Source organism: Ctenopharyngodon idella, chromosome 23, assembly GCF_019924925.1.
Source record: "Ctenopharyngodon idella isolate HZGC_01 chromosome 23, HZGC01, whole genome shotgun sequence".
NCBI lineage: Eukaryota > Metazoa > Chordata > Actinopteri > Cypriniformes > Xenocyprididae > Ctenopharyngodon > Ctenopharyngodon idella.
The window spans coordinates 8,025,337-8,051,441 of NC_067242.1; the positions used below are offsets into that span (position 1 = coordinate 8,025,337).

At 35.5% G+C, this 26,105-nt stretch overlaps 1 protein-coding gene and 1 long non-coding RNA gene across 2 annotated transcripts; one reads left to right on the top strand and one right to left on the bottom strand.

Annotated features, from left to right (window-relative positions):
* Positions 1 to 951: 951 nt before the first annotated feature.
* On the top strand, positions 952 to 18,622 carry LOC127506296 (uncharacterized). The gene is made up of 3 exons (XR_007927950.1): positions 952 to 1,077; positions 12,065 to 12,129; positions 18,491 to 18,622. It is a non-coding gene; the product is annotated as an uncharacterized LOC127506296 (long non-coding RNA).
* sbk1 (SH3 domain binding kinase 1) lies at positions 12,897 to 23,928 on the bottom strand. The gene is made up of 4 exons (XM_051882626.1): positions 23,033 to 23,928; positions 18,541 to 18,725; positions 18,065 to 18,267; positions 12,897 to 16,868 (listed from the first exon to the last, which is right to left on the bottom strand). The coding sequence occupies exons 1-4, from the start codon at positions 23,071 to 23,073 to the stop codon at positions 16,095 to 16,097; spliced, it is 1,203 nt and encodes a 400-aa protein (XP_051738586.1). The 5' UTR covers positions 23,074 to 23,928; the 3' UTR covers positions 12,897 to 16,094.
* Positions 23,929 to 26,105: the final 2,177 nt, after the last annotated feature.

A 26,105-nucleotide genomic window follows, 5' to 3' on the forward strand; every position in this document is an offset into this window, starting at 1 on the left:
GCTGCACCCGGCCCCCTTTCCAGAAGAGGGCGGAGCTTTAACAGCTTGCGCTTTGGTTGATCAACAACAACAAAGCTGGAGAATCTCACGCAGCCAAAATGAGGATTGTCAGTAACGGTGTTCAGCCTTACATTGTTCAAACCGGAGTCGACACTGATGGAGAGACTCAGGAAGAAGTTACAACTTTTAGACGTTTCTGAATGGTTAGTGGATAAATTTATGTAGTTGCTGTGGAGTTGATTCAACTCATCGACTAGCATGTGCCGTCATGTTAATCTTTTGTGCAAATCCAGCATTGAATTGACCCTCGTTTGTGAAGCAGTCCAGCGTAAAATGACGGCATGGTAACAACACTCTACTACAACAACTCTTCCTCTTCTCTAAAGCAGCCCAACATGGCTTCACTCCCTTTGTTGCATGTTCTCGGGGGTGGGGTTTATGTAAATGTTGGGGTTTGTGATGTCACTAACCCGGGAAGAAGCTTGTTGTAGTCCCTACCAGCCGTTTGTTGTAGTCCTTAGAAAGCGATTTCTGTAAAAGAAAATATCTCCCATATGAACTTATTTACAGTACAACATTTTGTATGGATGATAAAGAAGGTCAAAATTTAGTATCATGAGGTGTTTTCAGCATACTTGTTGATAATGGTGCATGCTGGTGCAAAGGTAGGCAAAAATATAATAAAAGGGAAAACAAAATGCAGCATCGCTCACTGATAATGAGATGTTTTCAGATGTGATGTAGAGGAAGTGTAAGGTGGTTTAGAGAGAATAAAAGGTGGCCCAGTTTTTCCGCTTCATTCATCTAGCTGTGTTAAATCATCTCATTGTACTGTCATCTTTCTCGGATTACAGATCATATCACAATGGGTTTGAGCTCCATTTAACTCTTATATTTGTTCTCTCTTTACCTCTAGCACTTGTTCCTGTTCTCAGAGTCGGTTTTGATGGCAGTTTCAGACCTGATGGCAGGACATCTGGACCCATATGGGGCTGTTGATCTGTGTTTGAGGAATTAGCCTGGAAGATCTCTCTCTCCTCCAATCCTCAGTATTGTTTCTCCATATGGAATCTGCAGGTAAGCTCAGGAAACCTGGGGAGTGTTTGACAGGCTGATTATAAGAAAGTGTTGTCATGTTGTCATGTTGAACGGAGAGGCTTTGAGGCATCCGCCTAGGGTATTTCAGGATGTGTTTGGCTCGTTTCTCAGCGTGTGTATGTAAGCATCTGTTCATTTATTTGTGAATGAGATGTTGACTCACTCTGGCAGACAGGATGTTTGAATCATTGAAGTGTAACACATAACAGACTGCTGTACGCTGAAGTAGACACATGAAACGCTCTGTAAACTAGGCAGCTGTAGTTGTATTTCAGTACATGCATGCATGTGAAATGGTTGAGATATTATAAAAATAAAACAAAAAATATATATATATCCTTCTTGTACCTTCAACCGTGCCCTGGAGAATGCACTGCACCATAGCACTGCAATTTCCTTCTTTTGACTGTTGCCAGGAGTTCTTCATAGGGCCCAGCATGCTGCCTATAATGGTGTTGCACACGTTCTCATTGGTCACATGGTCTTTTTAGCTGATGCCCAGAATCTTTTGAAAGCATCTCATTTCCAAGGCCTGAATTTCCTTCTCAAGCTCAGCCGTCAGTGTCCATGATTCACATGCATGCAGGCAGATGGAGATAACTTGAGCATGCATAAGTCTGAGCTTTAATCTAAGGGTGATGTTTTTGTCCCTCCCTATTGGCTTCAGTCTAGCAAGTGCTGTTGTAGTCTGGGCTATCCTGACCATAATTTCTAGTTTGGATCCCTCAGCGTGAAGATATTTGAACTGGGACACCGGGAGTGCAGGTTCTGGATGGTTATTTGTGCTGAAATACTTTGTTTTGTCTTATCAGCACTGACAGTTCCTGTGTGGTTCTCCGATGCTTCCATCATTATTCTCTCCAAGATGATGTTGAAAAGCTTCGAAGATAGGAGGCATCACTGACTGACCTCTGCAGCATTTCAAAACCATTGGTCAACAATACAGCATTTAAAAAAAAAACCTTATTTTGAAGGTTTTTTGACCAGTGATTATATACAGTATATCACTTCAAACTATGGCTGATATTTGACCACTACATAATATAGCAATTGACCAATCAGAAATAAGTATTCTAGAGCACTGTGTAATCTTGTTATAATAATTTATTTAGCTCTTTAGCACCTTTCATATACCTAAAATGCAGCTTCACAGATCAGATTTTTAAAGAAAACAAAAAGAATGACAATAAAACATACAATTAATTTTAAAAATAACATTTAAAAATAAGTTACAAACTAATTAAAAATATAAAACTTTAAAATATTATATAAATTAATATATATTAATTTAATATATAATATTAAATAAAATGAAATTATAGATTACAAAAAGCTAATCCTAGCATGCAAATTTTATTAACATTAAATAAGATCTTTGTAATATATATTATTTCATAGTATATGTAATTTCAATATTTTAATATTAAATAGAAAAGCTAACTTAATATTAAAAGCAAAGCCAGAATATATTAATCTAATATATTACTTAAAAATACATTGATGTTAAATAAAAAATAATTTATAGATTATAAAAAGCTATCATTAAAATTACATTAATTTTAAATAATATATTTTAAACACCTAATATATACCTTATTATAAAAAGCTAACCTAGAATATATTAATATTAAATTAAAAAATCTAACTTTAAAATATATTAAAAATAAATATGAATATATTTACAAAAGCTAACTCTTTATAAATAAAAGTCTAGATACATTGTAAATGTAATAAAACTGAACAATTGTTCTCTTTGTGTAAAACACATAAAGCAGTGCTTTTGTGCCAGAATTGGCACATGTCTGGGCAGACAGCTAAATTTAATGTGTTTGTGGTTGTGTCTATTTTTAGTCAGAAGGAGAGACTGTGAGACTGTATCGTACACACATGAGTGTGTGACAGTGTGTTCAGTCCTGTAAGCAGATGGTCCTCGGGTGTTTGTGTTCATACGAAACATATGTAGGTCAGGTGCAGCATGGGCTGTCGTTACCGTGGAAACTAGGAGTCAAACATGACTGCAGTCTCATCACCATGATGCTTTGGGACACATAAACACATGTAGGGGACTTCTTTTGTGATGACTGTTAATAAATCTGTATGATTTGATTATGTCTTTTGCAGCTAGTGCAAATTTATCAGGATGCAGCCAGAGCGCCGTAACACCTCTTCTCCACTTTACCTGTTCACCTGTTCCTCTTCTGGGCATCCTGCCATCTAAAATAACCAGGCTTTACTGCTCTATCCATCATTCAGATACCAGCTCGGGTAATAAATCTTCTGTCTGGCCCAGAAGGCTCATGGGAAGACTCTGTTCTATTTTACTTCTGAGAGGGAGAGAAATAAAAAAGTAGAGCAGAAGAAATAAGGGTATGTCAGGTGTGGGTCTATTGCTAGTTTTCAACTTTATCGTTTCAGAAGCAATTCAAACTAAACAGTGTTGATGTGCAAAAAAAAAAGACATTTAAATTTTATAGACATACCTGCACAAAAGTTCTGTTCTAGCAAATGCTAATTTGAAAAAAGATGGGAGTTTTTTAACATACTATATCCTCTATTTAGGCTACCGTTTATATTCTGTTTGAAAAAGTATTTTATATTTAAATCTCAGATGCTCCTGGGAAATTACATAAGAATGTACAGATGAATTTATTTACAAATGTAATTTTAAGAAGTAGTTCACACAAAATGAAAAGTCTGTCATCATCTACTCATCCTCATGTCATTCTAAACACATTTGTCGTTCTTTCGAAGAACACGGAAAGAACAAACAACAAAAAATCACCATAAACGTCCTGGATTTATGTAAATGGATTGCCATGGTTGATGTCAGACTTCTTGACGACAGCTTCTGGAACAAGAAAAAATGTAGGGCGGGGCTTGATTTTAGCCATGGCGAATTGATTGGATCGTTGAATCATTGTGGTTTGCTATTGGTGGATCTTATGCGAGTGACAGGTTGCCCCGCCCTTGCACCAATGAACACGTCATCAGAGATGAGATGTCGCTACAAGTTATTTTGATTAAGGATTAGCCAGTCAAGCAATGAGCAGTTTGTCCGTTTAGGGCTACTGTAGAGAAATGGCGGCGCAAAATGGCGCGGTGTATGTAGATAGAAATGGCTCATTCTAAGGTAATAAAAACATAACGGTTCATTATGTAAGGTCTTTATACACCACTGAAAACATAGTTATGTATATTATATTGCATTTCTGTCAATATATCCTCCTAAATATTACACACTGGACCTTTAAATGTGCACAAACATGAATGTGCCACTGACAAAATAATTATATAAGATTTGTAAGGAGTAAATGATGATAGAATTGTTATTTTGGTGTGAACTGTTCTTTTAAGTAAACATTATTCAGTGTGTATAGTGTATAGAACAACATGATTTAGCCTAACTGAGGCACTTCTTTTAAAGTAGAAAATGTAGTCTAGCCAGTGAATCATCACGTCTTGAAAGCAAAAATATTGATCACAATACATGTATTACTTACAAAAGCTCTAGACTCACAGACCACCTGTTATTGACACCCGCTCAGTGAACACCAAACACATTTACAGACTGACTGCTTGAAAATCAATGAAAATCAGAATTAAATGCCATGTAGAGACCTGCATGATAACATGGTGCTGACATACTGTACATGATGTGACTTAATGGTTGTTATTTCTGCAAAGAAATAATATTTCAAGGAAGCACAGGAACATATTTAAGCCAATGAAGGGCACAGATTGCATGTCTATAAAGTGATGTCAACACCTTCAGCATGTGTTCAGAAGAAGAACATATTCTTGGGTTGGGGAATCTAAAAACAACCCAAATATCTGGGGTAACCCACTTTGGGGGAAAAAACACAAAATTTGTGCTTGTGTGTGTTAATTTGAGATGTATATACAGTGGGGTTCAGTTCTGAGGAAAAAATTGAGTGAAAAGTTAAACATCAGTGTGAATGTCTTAGTATTTTGTGTTTCTCTTCTGCTATACTGACACAGATACTTTACTGAACAAATCCTGATGATCATGTTTTCTATGATTTGAGCTTCAGTGACAGCAAGAACATCTCACTGTCTGTTCCATTTGGTAATTTATGCATTTGGCAGATACTTTTATCCAAAGCAACTTGCATTGCATTGAGGGTACACCACTATTCAAATGTTTGTGTTCGGTAAGATTTTTTAATGCTTTTGAAAAAAGTCTCTTCAGCTCACCAAGGCTGCATTTATTTGATTAAAAATACAGTAAAAACAATACTATTGTGAAATATTATTACAATTTAAAAGAACTGTTTTCTATTTGAATATATTTAAAAATATAACTGAATTTTCAGCATCATTACTCCAGTCTTCAGTGTCACATGATCCTTCAGAAATCAGAGTAATATGCTCAAGAACATTTCTGATTATTATCAATGTTGAAAACAGTTGTGCTGTATAATATTTTTGTGAAAACCATGATGCATTTTATTTTCAGGTTTCTTTAATAATGTGCAGTTTGCCTTGTGGTGTCAGTGCTTATATGCTTTAAATTTGTTTATAAAACGGTTAGTTCCTGTCCTTGATTCTGATTGGTCAATAGCTGTGTTTTATTCACTATAAAACACGGCTATGACCGCTTCACCCAACGGTTCTGTGTATCACTACACAACACCCTTAGAAACCACTCTTAGCAACGTAAACTGTTCGTTCTCAATTTATATTGTTCATTGAAGCTTACTGTATTATGTAGAAGAGTATTGTGAGAAAAAGATCGAGTGAGTGAGTTTATTACCTGCATTCAGATTTAGCATTTTCCTTCAGGTCAGTCCTATGTTCATAATAAAACATCTGTTTAAATGTCCAATGTATTATCTTGTCCTTTTAACAGTTAAGGGTTTTTCCTGTGACTGACAGCGCTAGTCAAAGCATTCGTCAGTTGTGTCTTGTTCCGTGTTCACAACAATTCAGTCTTTTCAATGTCAAAGTCTTCGCTACTGACTGACACACTCATAAAGACAGTCTTTGCTGCCATCTAATGGTGTAATAATGTAACTTCTGTTGCTGTTCACGGTCAGGGACTATTTTTTCCGGCGGAAGGAAGGCTTTTAGTGAAAGTTTACTTCATGAAAGTTGCATTGATTAATATTTTTGGCTTTAATATTTGTATTGTGTTGTAACCGTTTTATAAAAGCAATAAGGTACTCGAGGCTAGTGCTGTATCGTGAATAAGTCACGGTGAAAGGGTTGCTAACAACGCCCTTCGGCCATGACTTATTCACGATACAGCAAAGCCTCTCGTACCTTATTGCTTACTTATAAACTACAGAATACCTGAAAGACTGAATCGATGTAGACCTAATATTTTTAATATTCTGGAATAGCAACAATAAATGCGTTAATTATCTGGTTGCAGCCAGGTGTGGCGCTAGCCAGCACGACGAAGAAGATAAATTCAAACAGTCTTTATTAACAATCCTAAACAACTCAAAATACAAGAATCAGCAGAAAATGAAACTTAACCAAACTTCACTTTAACGTTAACGAGAAGCGACAAATGAGAACTGAAACACAGTCATGTAAATACTAAGAGCAAACAAAGATAATTGGATGAACACAGGTGCACTAAATTAATGACTAACCAAGGAGACTAATATGAACACAAGCAAGCAGGAACTAAGCAGACAGACTGAAAACGAAACCAAAATAGCACAAAACAGTGTTCATGTGACATTAATAATGTTTTTCACGCTTCGATAATTCAAAAGTATAATCGGACATTGCAGTTATTATTACAGTGAAAGTTTTATTATAAATAATAATAGTCATTTTTATTTGGGTTTTTTTTCCCCATGTTCTCCAACGCCTCATCCCAATAACTGGTGCCCTCTCAAAAATACTAAGAGCATGATGTCCCTGAATAAAAATATTAATTTCTTAAAAAAAAAAAAAAGTTTTTAAACAGTAGTGTATACATTTTTTTATCACTTCATGCATTCTCTGGGAATTGAAACCCATGACTTTGGCAAGATATACTTACATTTGATTGGTCACCTACAAAAATATTTATTATTATGTTACATTTTAACATGTATTTATTTATTTTTTAAACTCCAGGTTTAAATAAGACTATGAATCCCATAACTTTCAGACTCTATCTGTCCATTAAAGCACACAGGAAGCTTCAGCCTCGGATAACACGGTTATTTCCTTCTTTTTGTTGTTTTTTTCTTCCCGCGTTACTTAGGAATCACACATACGGAGCCATTTAAAAGAGTTTCCTGATCAAGTAAAATGTCTTTGATGACAGAACACAATTTCAGATTAATGAAATGGAATTTTTGAAAAAAGACAATCTGTGTATGCGAGGAGGCAGAACAAATGTGCTCACCGTCTCTCTCTCATCCCTTGGGGTCTCACTAACTATAGCCATGCCTCGGTTTCTTAAAGGATGCAGAATAACAATGCTGAAGCTAAGTGAGGGAGAGATAAGAGGAAATAGAGAGAGAAGAAATGGGAAAAGGGAAGCAGAAGTGCTTGGCTCAGGGTCTCCGTCAGACGTTTATCACACAAACGCTTACGCATTCTTCAGCCAGCCGAAACCATTCCCTTTATCTAGAAGTAAACGAGATTTTTAGGCATACGGATTGCTCTGTGGTTGCTAGGGTGTTCTGGGTGGTTGCTCAGTGATAGTCTTGTCTGTACATGTGTCTCATGTCCCTTATTCAATGATGTTTTTAAGCTTTTTTTATCGTCCACCATATGAAAATTGTATGTCTAATCACTTATAAATATTATAGCTCTTCTCTACTCATTTATAGTATGAGCAATAATAACAGTTATGCTTTGAAAACACCCAAAACTAAAAATACAGAAATATTTCTCCCTGTGTTTCAGGGTGTTTTGATTTGCAGTGTATAAAGGTTCTGTTCACTGTGACAGTAACAGGATTGCTCAGTCTACCATGAGGGAAAATCTGCAAGGGAATAGATACGGGAAAGTGAGATTATTATTAAATGCATCTGTGAACCAAAACTGGAAGTTGTCTGCAGTTGTTGCCATGGAAATGCCTCAGACTCACTCCCTGATTTTGTGTGTGTGGTCGCCTGTATGTATGCACATAATAAAATGAGTATATTAAATGTCAGCTTTATTGCATTAAACTAACCATTCACAAACTCTCATACTTACAAAACATGGTGATAAAACACTGTGATGTAGAACATATAAATACTGTACAACAACTGTTTTCAACATTGATAATCAGAAATGTTTCTTGAGCAGCAAATTAGAATGATTTCTGAAGGATCACGTGACACTGAAGACTGGAGTAATGATGCTGAAAATTCAGCTTTGATCACAGGAATAAATTACATTTCAAACTATATTTAAATAGAAAACAGTGCTTTTAAAAATGTAATAATATTTTACAGTATTACAGTTTTTACTGTATTTTTACTTTATGAGCTTAAGAGACTTCCAAAGGAAGGGAAAATCACCGTTAATATATCTTTAATATCTCAATTGTTTCTCCTAGACATCAGTGATATTAATAATAATAGAGAAAAAAATCTGCTGCACAGATGTAATCTCATTTGTGTCTCAAATAACATATTAAGTGATTCAAACAATGTCTCAAACCAAGATACGGCATTTTTTTAGAGTTTGCAATCAAAGGTCTCAATATGGGCTCAGAAATGTCTCATCAGTTTCCTCCAGGATCAAATGTACCTGACATGGTGTACACTAAAAATCTTGGGTTATTTGTTCTATCCAAGACCTGGGTTGAGCCTTTTGGGTAATTTTTTTGGGTTGTTTTTTCAGTGTTTGGGTAGTGTTTGTGTTACCCAGATCCTGGGTCAGACGTAACAACCCAGTGTTTGGGTAGTGTTTGTGTTACCCAGATCCTGGGTCAGATGTAACAACCCAGTGTTTGGGCAGTGTTTGTGTTACCCAGATCTTGGGTCAGACGTAACAACCCAGTGTTTGGGTAGTTTTTATGTTACCCAGATCCTGGGTCAGACGTAACAACCAAGTGTTTGGGTAGTGTTTGTGTTACCCAGATCTTGGGTCAGACGTAACAACCCAGTGTTTGGGTAGTTTTTGTGTTTTGACCTCCCAGGTGAAAAAAAGTACACATCTATATTGTACTTAAAGTGCTCTATTTTCTACTAATTTTGTACTTAATATACTAAAAATTGTTCTACTGTGCTTTTTTTGAAACACCATTAAATATGAACTAAAATGTGCTTTTAATATACTATCTCTGTATTTAAAAAATGTATTTAGTTACCACTTGTAGTACACTATGGGTTCAAATGTACAAGTGGTAACTAAATAAATTTTTTTAAATACAGAAATATATTTACCCAGCCTTTGGGTTGAAAACAACCCAAATTTGGTTGTTTTTAACCCAGTGTTTTTTGAACATTAATTTTATAGCACTGTACTCTTGCTATATGACATGCCAACAATCAATTCATTGTTTATTTCTCCTAAAGCAAACAACTTTCCCATTATCATGAGTGTGTTTGTGTGCATGCGTGTTTTGCTTCGGTCTCTAGCGGATTCAACTTGAGCAGAAATCATCAGCAGAGTTTTAATTACTTTGATTAAGCTGCATAATGAGTCGTTGTGTATGTCTGTGTTGGGTTGAAAAGTTAATTATCCACTCAGATATAGCTGTGAGTGACGAAGACCAAAAGAAGTAAAACTTCAGAAAGGTCACAGAAAGGTTGCACGTCTGTTTATGTTTACGTGTAAGAACGAAAAGATCATTTGCAACCAATCAATTTTGTTTCCTCAGGTGAACCGAATGAGAAATGACAGTATGCCCTTGACTTTTATTAACCTGATTCATACAAGCATTAAACTTTCATATTCAACAGTTTAATAAGGAATTAAAATGACAAACTGTGACACACACTGAGTTCAGGACAGACAGATACAGACTTTTTTTACAACTTCATAAAACCTGTTAGAAAACACCCCTTTTATGTTTTTTTTCTTTCACTTTTCAATAAAAATGCAGTTGAACGGGTTAACTTTTTTTTGCAGTATAAATATTTTATATGCAAGAACAAATTTCTTGATTCTTTATATTTGCATCTTTGTTTTGCTTAAATGTCTCATACTGTGCAATCTATTTGAAGCTTTATCATGCATATCTTTTTATTTATTTATTTTATTTGGAAATTTATATTCCTCTTTTTTTATTTTTTTATACAGTGCTTACTGTTAAATATAAATGGTCCACAATATAAAACCTATTTTAGAACTTCAGAGAAAGATGTTCTGGATTACAATGGACATCTTCAGGACAAAATAGTTTAAACTGACAAAACATACATAGAAAATTGTTCTCACTAGTTCTAGAAAAGCCCCCAGAGAGATGAAAAATTCCCTGCTGCTTTATTCCCCATTTGCATGCATTTCATTAGTGAGGGATATTTGAAGGATTCGGAACGAGGTCCTCTATACCCTTATCTGCATTTTGTCCTCTTTTTATTCGCTTCACTTTTTTTCTTCATTCTTTTTTCTCTTGAACTCCCTTGTGACTGAATCTGAACACCCCTTATCACCACAACTTAATGAGCTCCCAAGCATTACCGGCATCACACACACACACACACACACACACACACACACACACACACACACACACACACACTGCTGGTAGCGTCTACTGTCTACTTAGTTTTCTAGTTCCACTCAGTCTAATTGTGCATTTATTCTTTTACTCTCTAAAACAACTCATTAGTGTTTTATATCACACACAGAGAGAGAGGGAGAGGGAGAGACCTAGTTTTAATGACCTTCAGATAAGCAGCGGAAGATGATGCAAAGCAAAGTAGGATAAAAAGCTGAATTAAGTAACGGGGAGAAAAGGCCAGAGAGAGAGCAAAAGAGTCAGTTATCCGCATATCTCGCATTTTTAATGACGTGTGACGCTTGTCAGATGATTGAAATTACACACAAACCACCTTTAAAAGATCATCTATATGCATGAAAGACTTCAGTGCATTTCTTTAGTGATAAAGACATACAGTCAAAACAAAATGTATTCAGACACCTTCAACATTTCATTCATTAAAACAGTTTATTCACTATAGTTTAAAAAATGGTAATAAAATATGACAGTTAAACTGTGTCAGAAAAAAATTAATCTTAATTATGTCAGATAACACTTCTGCAAAACATGGTCAGGTCAAAGTGTCTGAATAATTTTTGGTTCCAAATTTTTATCAATTTTACACAGTATGAAGAATTTTTGGGTAATATGTCACAGTTTACTTTATTTTGCTATCCTCACTTACATAAATGAACTATAGTGTCCTGCACCCACTAGTAAAAATATATCAAAAATATCAAAAATGTCTGAATAATTTTTGGTTTGACTGTACATGCACATATCAAGACACAGACAGGGTGAAATGTGTGAATGTTAATAAGTGACGGGTGAATGAAGCTATTGATCCGGTATTTGTGTCTACAATATGCACTGAACAATTGAGGCTTCGTTAGTTTTGTTGATTGGCTGGTAGGCTGATAATGATCAGGGAATACTGAATTAAATGGATCAAAGCACCGAATAACTCTAAAGGTTTACAGTACCTTAATGTAACACTGTAGAGATTCACATTACCTCACTCGGATTGTTTAAATATTTATTTACATGACCTTTCTGTAATGGTGTAAATACCTTACTATGATGGTGTAAATATTGACTTAACCCTGACATTTACTTTACTTTAGTGTAATCCTGTAAATATTTACATTATCTCTCTATAAAAGTGTAAAAATACATTGTGAATTACAGTGTTGAGAACATCTACATAATCTCACTGTAATGTTATACACTATAAATATACTACACTACACAACGTTTACTGTAATATTGCATAATAGAAAGTCACAAAATAAAACCTATTAAGAAAACCATTTGCTACCCTTATGTAACCTTCTGTTTTGCCTTATTTTTTGACAGTTGTTCATTACAACATCACTTCATTCGGACTGAAGGATACAGATGAAAGATAACAGTCATTGCAGGTAAAAAAATAAAATAATACCATAAATAATTTCCACCTTAAACCTCAAAACCTAATGAAGCTGTTATATTGATTTAAACAGCTATTCGCTATCTGAAGTGGATAAATTGTTGAATTTAACCATTTTTATTTGTAAAGCCATTATTTAGTTTCAACGGGCATATTGTTTAGAGTTGGACATACTTAACGTAACAGTTTGCGTCAGTCTTTTTGAGATACGACACATATGAAATTATGTTCAACTAACAAACTACATTGAGGAACTTAATAATATGTAGCATAAACTCACATTTTTTAAGTTGATTACTCAAAAAATTAAGTTGTTTCAACTAATTTTGTACAATGGTAACATAGCGTAAACTCTTTTAAATGTCAAACATAACAGCATTAAACATTAACAGATCTTTCCATTTACTAAAAAACACACAACCCTTAATTTCAACATTTACTCTCCTTATCCACTCCTATACAAAGCGTGCTGGGAACTAGAAATCCACTGCCTAATTTTCAAATTTATCTCATTAAGTTACTATAAAAAATCAAAGATGCAGAATCTTCAGTTTAAATTACGCACAATATTAAGTTCATGTTTTGATCAACATTATTATGTCAACAGAACTCATCAAAATTATGTTCGCAACTTAAAAGGTTTAATAAAATCAATAAATTATCATTTTTAACTTGGAACCATGCATGATGCATTTATTACGTCATGAATTTCTGTATTTCTGTAGTGTTTTAAACTGTGACTGATTGCACAACAAAAAAACAACAACAAAAACAGGTAGAGGCATTTTAATGTGCATTTAATCTGTTTAATTAGCTGTTTATCATTCAGAACAATCTACGACTGTATGACAATCCTTACAGCAGCTAAATAACATCTAGTTTTATATATATATATATTTACTCTTTTTTTAAATAAAAAAACACCAACTATTGTAGGTCGATATTCTAAGGTCGTTTGAACCCTTATTACCATGAAACAGTCCTATAAAAAAGAGCAAAATCCATCACCATTAAACTGTTTTATGATTGCTATCATCTCATACTAGCCACAACAGAGAACTCCTTCAGATTAAGTGTCATATTCTTTTCATCTGTTCTTGAGTTTGTTTTTGATGATAAAATGTGCAACATACCTCAAACATTAACATTAACTGCTCTATACCACCTAAATCAATATCTAATGCATCCTATGTAAACATACACTTTAATTTAAGACTAAAAAGAGTCTCTGTAGAAGTTAGCTAATTGATCGTTTGTTCTCTGATACAAAATAAGCTACAAATTAGCACTACCTGACAAAACACAGTCACAATGTTCTAGGGAGCAGATGCTCTCGTGTTCTTGAATGATCCCTTGAGGCTTTGCTTACCTAATTGACCCATTATACGAGAACACAGAAGACGGGTCTCAGTTGAGCCGTTAAGATCACTACTCCTGATGCGTTTCTTCAAAAATCTCATAGAAAGGTGTTTGAATGCACATCAAATACAAAGAGACATAATAAAATCCCTGTGATCCATGGAGACTGTGCCTTTACTCTTAAACTCCGCAGAGGAAGCTTTGAAGACTGATTAAAAAGTCCTGTGTCTATGGGGAAGTTCATCTAGGCAGCCTCCGGGTCATCGTGGATCATCCAGCTGTCTCTTAAAACTAAAAAAATCCAGTATAAAATATATCTTATTCCTCTATTGGTGCGCACATGTATGATTCTGTCATAGGCTGGTTTGAAAGTCACATGATGATGAGCCTCCGCAAAGAAAAGATGGTGTTCAGTATCTTCAGTGTACTTCTGTTTGCCAAGTTTCAGTGCACTATAGAAAAGTTAAAGTGATAGTTCACCCTAAAATGAAAATTAAGTCATCATTTACTCACCCTGCTGTTGTTATAATGCCGTATGCCTTTCTTTCTTTTATGGTCCACAAAAGGAGATTTGTTGCGATTTCGGTTTTATTCCAAATAATCGTGCAATCTTAGAAGCCACATTGCATTAAAGGTTTAGTTCACCCAACATCATTTACTCTCCATCATGTCATTACCAGACAATTGATTTCATTAAACAAGCTCCAAGCAGGGTTATTATCCTTAACTAAAACTAAAACCATAAAAAAATGTCATTAATAGAAATAAAATAAACATTAAATACCTAGTTCTGTCATAAAACTCTAGATGGCACAGGCTGATGGGTCCTTAACTCAATTTGGTAGTGATCACATCGTTATCTACATAGCGCAGCTGATTGGTTGCTGCTGCATTAGCGGCCAATGAGCTGCGGCTCAACATTCAAAAGCTTGGCATTGTTTGCTGTTAGCACGCTTTCAGAAACCTCCACCTTCCCCAGCTCCACCTGTATAGATCTGCTACGGGGGTTATTTCATGTATGTTTTATGTGCAGCAGCAACATGTCTTACTTGCTCACAGCAATGTCTGTGAATGTACTGGCAATAGCAAGTCACGGTATTTGCTCTGCAGCAGCGGCATAGCAGATCTATTCCACCAAGACCAAATACATTAACATTGCCATATCCATTACCATGCCAATCTCTCTGAGAGTTGTCATGACAGAACTAAAATAAAATATATAAAAAAAAACATTTCTCATTTTCATTTAAAGTACTAAAATAACTAAAACTAAAAATTAAAAGTCTAAAACTATAGACATTTAAAAAAAAAACAATAAATGACGAAAACACAAGAAAAATGACTAAAGTGATACTAAAATGACACTGGCTTCAAGGACAAAAAAGCAGTACAAAAGTAGTCTATACACTATATTCTAAGTCTTGTAAAGTCACACGTTCATCAGCTTTGACTAAAATGTGAGTTGAAAGTATTTCCCTTATGCAGTATCATTGAAATCAAATACAGCACATCAAGATACATCAAACTTTGTCAATGACCAGGCGCAATGCATCTTCTCTTTTAGAAAATGTGTGTAAAAATTGTACATACATCAGCTTGTCACTGGGGCAGTTTCCTCAAAGGGACAACTTTCTACCTTATCTACTCCTAAAAGGGGTATATTAGTACCTTAGACAAGTAATGTGCACTAATATACACCTTTTAGGGGTACACAGTTGTTCCTTTACGGGTACTGCCCCAGTGACAAGCTGATGTATCCCTAAAGGTACAATTTTTAAGCTAGAGGTATTGTTTTTCTGACAGTGAAGATGCACAATATTTGAAGCAAAAAAAAAGCGATATTTGGTTAACATTGACTTTTCCTCACATAAATCTAATGTATGGCTATAGAGGACTCAGAATATGGTACTTTGATGTAATTCACGATCTTGACAGCTACAGTAAACATTATGAAGCGTTGTGCAGTATTTCTTCATTCGTGTTCCACACAAGAAAGTATGAAGCCCCTAAAGGGACATATTATGGGGAGAAAAAAATATGAGATGGGAGGAAAATGTATATTTCAATGCTTTTGCTTTCTCTCCCAAATGTTTGCGTTCCCCCGAGAAACTTTGCAATCGCTCGCAAATGTTTTTAGTTCTTTGTGAGTTTCTCAGGGGAACACAAAAGCTTTGCGAGCGAACGCAAAGTTTCTCAAGGGAATGCAAAAGTTTTCAGAGAAAACGCAAAAGCATTGAAATATTTTTTCCCTCTCATCTCATATTTTTCCCACATCAAGCCCATTTAGGGGCTCCGTAAAAAAGAAAGACTTTTTTTGAGTGAACTATTCCTTTAAATTGAAAGCAGTTATGTTAAAATCAGTGTTTTTCCTAGTGCTAAAGTGACCTATAAGTTGTTTTGATCCTGTCGATTGTCTTTAACTCTAAATTAGTGAGGTTTCAAAGTCACCATGTAATAGTTTTGCTAGTTCTTTATCACCTATGGCGTTCTTGTCGTTCTTGTGCAAACGTTTTTCCAGTAGTAGTCCTGAAGTAATATTGCTACCTGTTTCCCGGCCGTCCGGTGAAAGCCGTACACTTTCAAGACCCAGTTTTGGCTTCATACACAAATCTCAATAGGAGTGGTCATCATTACTTTACTCTTGTCTTGGCGGTTGGGCGACGGGCTTTTGGAGGACTCTTCCCTTGAAGAATGTGGTTCGGACAGGATGCTACGTTTGAGGGGGGTGGGGCGTAGACAGGAAGTGCCTGAAGGAGGAGAGGGCTCTGCGTGTCTGTGGGCGGAGCAACGTGCGGAACCTCCCCTAGGCGCCCTACAGGAAGCTCTGCGGCGATGATGATTCAGCAGGTCGTATTTCAGGAAGTAGAACACCTCTTTAACCCCACAGCGCCGCTCCGGCTCCAACGCCAACAGCCGACCGAACATGCGTAACGCATCGTCAGAAAAACGCCGCCATTGGGAGGGAACGGCGCCGGGAGGACACGCCCCCCGTTGCCAGCGCTGAAATTCTGAAAAGAATGCGTCGCTAGGCAACGCCGCTTCCCATGGAAAGTTTCCCGTGAGCATGCAGAAGAGCAGAACTCCGAATGCCCACACATCCTGGGTCGTCGCCACGATGATGCCCTCCGAAACCGAGGCCTGGCACACCTCAGCAGCAGTGTATGGGATGGTGCCGCTGATCCGCTTGATCCGGCTGCCCGCCCGCCGTGTCATTCCTAAATCTGCCAATTTCACACGTCGGCACTCGCGGTCGAAAAGCAGAACGTTTTCTGGCTTCACATCACGATGGACGAGACTCTTGCTGTGCATGAAATCCAGAGCCAAACCCAGCTGCTGAACACAGCGTTTGACCATCTCCTCCGGCAAACCGGCCTGAATAGACATGGAAACACAGAAAGGCAGAGTTTAGAGCAGAGGAGGTATAGAGAGTATATACAGTACAGGCTCATAATCTATAAGGGATTAAGTATAAACTTGCAGTTGACCTTGATCCACCTAGTTTTCCATAATCAAAGGCAGGATCACACAGCATGTACACAGAATTAATATACCCATCAATCATAAAGTTATACAAATTCCCTGTACATGTTTTGGATATTAAAGAAATGTTGGAATATGTTTTCCCAAAAAATGGCACAGAGAATTAAAAAAAAAAGAGTCTCTAGATAACAGTTACATGCAGAAAGCTGGTTTTCTGTATTGTCCATGTCATCCAGACAAAAAAGATACTAGTATATTTAGTTAAATCTCACAAAGAACATGTCCAGGTCATCGTTTACATACAAACAAATAAATAAACAAATACCATTCAAAAGTTTGGGTTCAGTATGAATTTTTAAAATGTCCTTGAAAGAAGCCTTTTCTGCTCAGCAAGGCTGCATTTATTTGATCAAAAACACAGTAAAATCAGTAATATTGTGAAATATTATTACAATTTAAAATAACTGTTTTCTATTTAAATATATTTTAAAATGTAATTTATTCCTGTGACCAAAGCTGAATTTTCAGCATCATTACTCCAGTCTTCAGTGTCACATGATCCTTCAGAAATCATTCTAATATGCTGATTTGCTACACAAGAAACATTTCTGTTGTATAGCTTAATATTTTTGTGTAAATATTTTTCTCAGGATTCTTTGATGAATAAATAATGTCGAAAATTCAATCTTAAAAATCTTTTTGAATTGTGTTATCATTTTTAAGACAATTTAAGCACACTCCCACCCCCAAATACAGTACATATTTTAATTTAATTATATTAAATTAAATGATTATTAATATTAAATATAATAAATATGAAAATATTACTTTTTTGTCATTTATTTTTTATTTTAAATTTAATATTAATATACAATAATTTTATTTTTATTACAGTAATATATGCATTTTGTATTTGGGTTGAAATATGACCCAGAAATATGTTTTTGCACATTCAGTATATTGCATCAGTACAAGATTTAACAGATGATCTATTACTGAAGAGCATTTTAACATACTCAAATACTGATACAGCTGTTAAACCTTCAAATACACAATTAAATAGTGTTAAAAATAAGGCACTGTGATACCTGAGGTGGGATGATGTCGAACAGGTCTCCCGCAGGCGCGTACTCCTGGCCGAACACATAGCTGTCCTCCGTCTCAAACAGGACGTTCAGAACTTTGATGATAAACGGGCTACAGCCCAGAGCCGCCGTCAGGCTGTACTCGCGCAGAAAACTACGCAGCTTCGTCTTGTTCTTACTCACGTACTTCAGAGCTAGTTTAGTACCTGCAAATACACAAAACAGTGATGTATGAAATATGGTCCATCAAGACCACTGTAATTTGAATGTACACAATGACAGTGTTATGGATAATTAAAACTGAAACTAAAACCGAAACCATAAAATACATTTTCTTTAGCTGAAATAAAAGAGCTTGACTGTTCACTTCCATTGCATGGAGAGGAGCAGCCAGGACATTCTGCAAAACATTTTGTTTTGGTTCCACAGGAAAAAAGAAAAGTTGGGAACAGCACTGCCTCATTTTCACACAGACTCACCCTGTGTCCGGTGCACCACCAAGTCGACTTTGCCATAGGTGCCCTTCCCCAAAGCACCGATCAGCTCATACTGCTGTTCTACCTCAGAGGCGGAGAGAGACGTGATTGACAGCGCCTGCATGTCCTCGACCGGAGCCCCGCCCGTCTCACTGCCCCGTCCCACTGCGAGAACCCCCACCTGGGCACTAAGAAACACACACACATTATCTCACATACACTAACAAACATTTCAAGAGGAAGTGTGTCCTGGGGCCAGATTTCTCGCATAGTAATTTTGTCATATTTACTTGAGAAGCAAAATGAATTCAGAAAGAAATCATCAAAATGAAGTGTTTGTGCTTGAAAGATGAAAAAATATTTGTCAGTGGGGTAAGAAAAATAAACATATCTTATTTTGCTTCTCAAGTAAATGTATCTTGATTTTAAGAATGTTTAGATACTTGTACTGGAAAATGACAAAAATACCTAGTAAGAACATATTTTTTTCGCAGTGCACAAAAATTTTGAGAGAAGTTAAGAAATTTCTTAAGATAAATTGTAAGAAGTAAGTAAATTTTCAAATCTTAACCCTCTGGGGTTGGTACGAAACTTGGTAAAGGTTTTGGTATGTAAACACACACAACATAATCATTGACATGATTTGAAAAGGTTAAATGGTCCTGAAAAAAAGAGTCACACTTGTATTGTTCGCGGATAAAAAATGGCCGCGTTGGAAACGAATGGGAGACGAATTTCATCTAGTGGAAACATATGGTACTGCGCCCAAACAAAAATCTTACTGAGAGCTCATTTTTTAAGATATCAACCTCAAATTTGGAACACAAATTGTCTAGATTTATGGCTTTGATTTTTAGAGTAAAACATGTTTTAGAAAATATATATTTCATATAAAATTTAAAAATAGTGTTTATGCATTTTTAATAATAATAAACTTCTATAACTTTTTTTTTAATTTCACTCACTTTCTTAATTTTTTTCACTTTAGCAATAATTTGTGTCGTCATTAGAGATCAAACTTAAGTCTGTGCTCCAAAGCATTCAAGATTTACGACAGTTTAAGTTCTCAAAAAGTGATTAACAGGTAATAAAATTCGGTCATTTTAGACCGCCACTCGAGCAGCACGAGAGGGTTAAGTACATTATATGTTTTCTTAAGAACAAAATGACACACTTTGGTGTTATCTGATTGTATAGCAATTCTTTTCAAAGATTTGCTGATCAAAAACACCTCAAAGGTTGTCTTTTTCCATCGTCTGCAAATTAACTTAATAATAATAAGCATGCAAAATATTTTTGGAGTCATGTTTTCTAATGTGCCATGTATTTTAAATAGTTATTAATAGCAGTCTGTTGCATTCACAACCACCCCCTTGGTTAAAATCGCGTTTTGTGGGGTGGGTGCATGTGTTTTCGCCTTTTGCCCCGCTAGTGATGGCCCTGCTGACTTGCACTGACTCTTTGACTCTGAGTGGCAAAGTACCAGCATCATGTGAGAAGTGAGTACACAAGAAAGAGTAAAGATTCAAATATAGAAGTGCCAGTACTGGCCCACTTCGAGCACTGTTCTTAAGAATGTTTTGTGAAACTGGCCCCTGGCGGCCCCCTAACTCTCTCTTGGTATTATAGACCCCCTTGATGACGTCATTTGTCTCTAGATCTGTTTGTTCTTCTCTCTCAAACGCTTGTGTCCTTATTTCTTTCCTCTCGTCAGCACTCTACCCACACTCTATTTCCCTAGCTGTGTACCTGATTTGCCGCTCTCAGACGAAGCAGTCAAATCTTTGTAAATATTTCAACAGCAGCAAAGGGCACTAACTGAATCACGGTCCTGACGTCTCGCAGAGCTCACGGGAAAAAAGCAGTGACCTAGAATGAGGCCTCATGTTATCAGCTTCATGCATAGTGACAGCGCATTGAGCTCAGGCTAGAAACAAGACCCTCCGCTGAGCATCACTGCTGCACAACAACAACAACTGATGAAGACGCCAGATGACCTTAAGATGACCTCTGAGAAGTTCTGATGTGCCGAACCCCTGCTATCCTGGCTGCTTTAGCCCCTGACTGAGAAACAAATGAGACATTGATTCAGGAACATTCTCATTTTCTCTAGAGGTCATTGTCTACCTCGGCTAGATGCCTTTCATTTTTACTGCATTAACCCACCTGTCGTTCTCCCCGGCCCTTCATTCTGTACCTCAGCACTGGGTTGAGCAAATTTGAGCAAAGTTTCCATTTATAAATTGGAATTTCAATTGAATTGGCCTCAACACACTGGATATTAAATTGGAATGACAGGAAAAGGAATTTTATGAATGACAATTAGACGAAATTCACATTAATCCTACACAACACAACAACAAAATGAGCTGGAACAGAAACATTACATCATATAAAACTGCTTAATGTTAATTAGCTCCATTTTAAAGTCTTTGGGGTAATATATATATATATATATATATATGTGTGTGTGTAAGAATCCAAGAATTAATCATTATTACAGTGATTATTATGTTTCTAGCATGTTTTATGTTTGGCAACGGTTCTTTTATCCCTAAAAGATAGAGTGTGTAGCTTTTCATTTCTTAAAGGGGTCCTTGATTTTGATTTGACTTTTTTAACTTTAGTTAGTGTGTAATGTTGATGTTTGAGCATAAACAACATCTGCAAAGTTACGACACTCAAAGTCCAATGCAAAGGGAGATATTTTCTTTTACAGAAATCGCTTTTTAAGGACTACAACAAACGGCTGGTAGGGACACAAACCCTAAAATTTGCATAAACCCTGCCCCCAAGAACACGCGACAAAGGAGGCCATGTTGGGCTGCTTTAGAGAAGAGGAAGAGTTGTTGTAGTAGAGTGTTGTTGCCATCATTTTACACCAGACTGCTTCACAAACGAGGGTCAATTCAACGCTGGATTTGCACAAAAGATTAACATGACGGCACATGCTAGTCGATGAGTTGAATCAACTCCACAGCAACTACATAAATTTATCCACTAACCATTTAGAAACATCTAAAAGTTGTTACTTCTTCCTGAGTCTCTCCATCAGTGTCCGACTCCGGTTTGAACAATGTAAGGCTGAACACCGTTACTGACAATCCTCATTTTGGCTGCGTGAGATTCTCCAGCTTTGTTGTTGTTGAGCAACCATCAAAATATTTATTTCCCTCAAGAGGTGCATCAATTTTTGGTCAAGATCTTGTATAAACAATGCAAGAAGTGAGCACTCTGTAAAGTCTCCTCCAGCACATCCCAAAGACTTTCAATGAAATTAAGGTCTGGGCTCAGAGGTGCCAATTCATGTCTGAAAATGATTCTTCATGCTCCCTCCCAACCATTCTTTCACAATTTGAGCCTGATGAATCTTGGCTTTGTCATCCTGGAATATTGCCATGATGCTTCTTCCTACATGGTTGTTAAAGAAATTAAAAGCTACATCTTTTAGGGTTAAAAGAACCGTAAACATGCTAGAAACATAATAATCACTGTAATAATGATCCATCCATAGACTCTTAAGTATTTGCCTATTAAAATCCAATATATTACCTCAGTCTTCAAAATGGAGCTAATTAACATTTTGTTTAATTTTAATGGAAAAACACTAAATGTATGCAATAATATTATATATAAAATATTATATATTTATTATGTATAAAGAAATAGCCCATATGTTGTGTGTATAACATGTTTATGACTAAATATAAATGTCAAATGTTTTTTTAACCACTCACTCAATCTGAATGTAAATCTCTGACTGTGTCTGACTTCAATTTGCTGAAGTCTGAAGAAATTTGATGTAAGATTTATTTTGCAAAAATTTTCACTCAAATATTGCTAGTAAATTTCACAAATAATAGGAAAGAAATGGCAAGTAACACATTGAATTGAACATGAATTTTTAAAGTACAACGACTATAATAGTATTTTATTTACATATATTCAGTTTAATTGACATCATTTTTTACAGTGTATCTTGAATGCACTTTACTATAGTAATTATAATTGCCCCACTTGATAAATGTTCCTCATTGAGCCTAAATGTTATATTAAGGTCAACACCTAAAGTTGACCTTTGACCTGCCCTCCCTGCTATCAGATAACATTAATGTCACACACAGCATTCATATATACCTACAAATATTTTAAATTAATTTATTTAAGCATTTTTACTACTTTCTTGTCGTTAATTTCCTTTCTTTTTTCACCTTATTTAGTCCCTGTTTCTGTACTTCATGCGCTTTGGCGATATTATAAATGTTAACAAACACACCTATAATATCGGACTCTGAAAACATCAACAACAACAACAATGCATGAATACATGACGTGCCACCAACAGTGCAAAACAAGCAGTTCAGTACAGCAAGAGCCCACAGCAGGTGCGAGTGAAGCGTCTTCAAACAAAAGAAATCAATACACACGTCGGGCTTCAATTTCACACTGTGATGACCTGGATTGAAGGAGAACTCCAGGACGCTCTTGAACTCACCTGCTGGTGCCCTGCTGTCTCTCTCCCTCATGTTCCTGCATCCAAACGCCGCGTCCGGACCTCAGCCGTCTAGGAATTCATTCCTCGTTTGTTGTGCTTCCAAAAAAGCATGATTTTCAATCACAAAGAATGAGTTTCCTCAGCACTCCTGAAGGACGTGTGGATCAGAGCTCTGTTAAACAAAACACACTGTACACCGCTCTACATCCTCAGCTTTGCTCTCCAGTCCTGCGCTCATGTGGAAAAATCCCAGTCTTTTCTGCTCTCCTGTTTAGTGTTTCCTGCTTTCTTTGTGAAGGGTCTGCTGGAGCACGAGGAGAGAGGAGCTGGTGTGTGTGTTCAGTCATCAGTGATGTACAGTGTGTGTGAGAGAGAGAGAGATGGAGGGGAGGGGAGGGGTTGCATGTGTGCGTATCTATGCGTGAATGACCTACTTCATTGCGTTCACGCTCCTGGATGTTGGAAGAACGGCGCTGGTGCTTGTCGCGTCTGTGTCTCGCAGCATCCAGGGTCCCTTTAGGGATGTCAGATGTGCTCATCCAATGGCCAGTCTCTTGTTCCTGTGTTCACATGATCACAGAGCCCCTCGAGCCAGCAGCGTCCCAGCATTCAGGCTTCATTTTCACCCCCAATTTAATGCAGAACATCAAAGCTATTTTTAGATCTTTTTCGCATTCCGTGACATTCAAGCACATTTTCCAAGTTCTCATTCCTTTAATGTGTACAGTGTTTTTAGTATAATTGAGATACTATTATTTTTATAAACATTTTAAATTAGTTTTATTTTTATTTTAGGTAAAGTTTTAATCAGTTTTTTTTGTATAGTCGGCTGAAACGGAAGTGATAGTATTTCTTCCATTTTGTGACATATCTGAGTGAAGCGGCTTCTCGAACAAGAAAAAATGTAGGGCGTGGCTTATTGGTGGGTCTCATGTGAGTGACAGATTGCCCCGTTCTCGCGCCTGTAAACACGTCATCCAATTATTTTCAAATTAAAATTACAAGGCACGTGAATTTTAAAAATAGGCTAATTGACCCTTCGCAAAGACCCGCCCCCCTTAGTTACTGTTGCTTTGTCCGACAAGCCATGGCGCTCTCGTGCCACACATCATGTTGTGAAAATACATCGCGGAGCAAAGAGGACACTGACAACACGTCGACAGACATGACAGAGCAGGTTACTTTTGGTATGAAACAAAGTCCCAGCTTTCAAATTTTGTCATTTTTTTTTTAAGAAATTCGAACAATAAATACCGTTTTGTGGCTCTTTAATGTGTCGTGACAGATCGCTGTAGCGCCTCAGCTCAAGCAGCTCGTGAACCGATCATCTCTTCCTACTAGTTAATTTATAGCTTTAAATAAACAGGAGGAATGTTGTTTCAACCGCGGAAAGACGTCAGTACACACCATTTTTCAAGTTCAACTTCGGAGGTTAATCTTATAACTCTCCTGACTGCTTTGTTGGACAAAATGGCGGATTCGGCATTATGATTGGTTAGATCGCTTGTCAATCAAGCTCTCAGCGAAGGGTATTATGTGCGCAGATAAATCATTTATGATAAATACTGCAATATTCCATTAAAAAATATATATATATATACATCCAGTAATAATACTAATTAATTATTCATTTACACACTAAAAATTTTGGTAACACTTTAGTATGGGGAACAATTTAACTAGTTGCTTATTAGCATATACTAGAATATTTATTAGTACTTATTAATGCATTATTCTGCATGACCATAATCTACATCGCTTAATCCTACCAACACCTAAACTTAACAATTACCTTACTAACTATTAATAAGCAGTAATTAGGAGTTTATTGAGGCAAAAGTCGTAGTTAATAGTGAATATGTGTTCCCCATACTAAAGTGTTATCAAAATTTTAATTGATTTTTTCAATAATAATTATTATTATCATCGTCATTATTAATGTTAATATAATATTGTTGTAATATAACAATTATAATATAATTGTATATTATATAATTATATATATATTATATATTAATATAGTACAGTCTAGTATTTATAATATAACATTATAATTTTCATACTGTTCATATTAGTTATTGTTATCAGCCACCTTTATTAATATTAATAATAAAATAAATTATAATTCCAATAAAAATAAAGTTTATTATTGTTGTTATTATAATTAGTTTTGTTGTTAGAGTTTGTACATTACATTTTTTGAAAAATTATAATAACAATTATTATTATATTGTTTTAATATAGTTTATTATATATAATAAACTATATTTATTGTATATATAAATGTGAAATAATATTATATATTTATGATATTATTTGTAATAAACTGTCATACTATTATTATTATTAATAATAATTATTATATATTATATTAATAATAGTATGATCATTTTTGTAATATAATATCATACTATTATTAATGTAATATTAATCATTATTTTTAATATGTGCCACCTTTAGTATTAATAATAATAATTAGTAGTAGTAGTATTGTTATTACAGGAAATATTTATTATTAATAATATTAAATAATTATTATGTGCCACCCAAATATTAATATTATATTAATAAGAGTATGATCATTTTTGTAATATAATATCATACTAGTATTAATGTAATATTAATAATTATTATTATGTGCCACCTTTAATAATAAGTATTATTATTATTACAGGGAAAATATCTATTATTATTAATAATAATATTATTATTAATAATTAATACCACCTTTATAATATTAATATTATATTAATAATAGTATGATTGTTTTTTGTAATATAATATCATACTATTATTAATGTAATATTAATTATTATTATGTGCCACCTTTAATAATAATAAGTATTATTATTATTATTATTATTACAGGAAAAATATTATGTAAACACCATTATTAATAAATATTAAAAAATCTTTTGTCAGCGTGTTGAATGAATTATAAAATAAAACATCATTAGCGGTTACAGTCTGTTAGACTGTACTGTGCTCAGCCTCTGTTTTGCATGCCAGTGCACACATGCTGGAGGAGCGTGGCGGCGTCACGTGAGCGTCTCTCTCCACAGAGGCCTGTTTG

What these genes read in the sequence shown, in the direction of transcription:
- sbk1 (XM_051882626.1), bottom strand. Translation starts at nt 23,073, where the DNA reads ATGCAGGAACATGAGGGAGAGAGACAGCAGGGCACCAGCAG. An exon ending in AGACAGCAGGGCACCAGCAG is followed by an intron (nt 18,726 to 23,032) that starts GTGAGTTCAAGA and finishes TGTGTTTCTTAG; the next exon opens with TGCCCAGGTGGGGGTTCTCG. An exon ending in TCGACATCATCCCACCTCAG is followed by an intron (nt 16,869 to 18,064) that starts GTATCACAGTGC and finishes ATGTCTATTCAG; the next exon opens with GCCGGTTTGCCGGAGGAGAT.